The sequence below is a fragment of the Apaloderma vittatum genome, unplaced genomic scaffold (assembly GCF_000703405.1).
Source record: "Apaloderma vittatum isolate BGI_N311 unplaced genomic scaffold, ASM70340v1 scaffold27202, whole genome shotgun sequence".
NCBI lineage: Eukaryota > Metazoa > Chordata > Aves > Trogoniformes > Trogonidae > Apaloderma > Apaloderma vittatum.
The window spans coordinates 661-894 of NW_009702361.1; the positions used below are offsets into that span (position 1 = coordinate 661).

General features: G+C 66.2%; 1 protein-coding gene across 1 annotated transcript in view; it reads right to left on the reverse strand.

The window, feature by feature from the left end:
• Nucleotides 1-16: 16 nt before the first annotated feature.
• The window catches only part of LOC104270016 (proprotein convertase subtilisin/kexin type 4-like), a gene marked incomplete at its 3' end in the record, with an annotated part of 5,224 nt that continues 5,006 nt past the window's right edge, over nucleotides 17-234 (reverse strand). The window contains 1 exon segment of the mRNA XM_009864245.1: nucleotides 17-233. Coding sequence (XP_009862547.1) covers nucleotides 17-233 — 217 coding nt within the window.

The window sequence follows — 234 nt, forward strand, 5'->3', positions numbered from 1 at the left end:
GAAGGCCACGCGGTACGTGGTGTAGAGGACAGCTGGGAGGACCAGACTCCCACAGATGAGGACAGGGAGAAGCTGGCTTTGCAGCCCCTCCTTGGGGGGGACACCCTGCAGGGGGGAGCAGGTGCAGGTGCGCTCATGAAGGGTGCAGGCGGAGGGACAGGCTGTGCAGTTGTTGGCCGAGGGGCCCTGGCACGTGTAGCAGGAGGGGTGGCAGCTGACACAGACGTGGGCGAC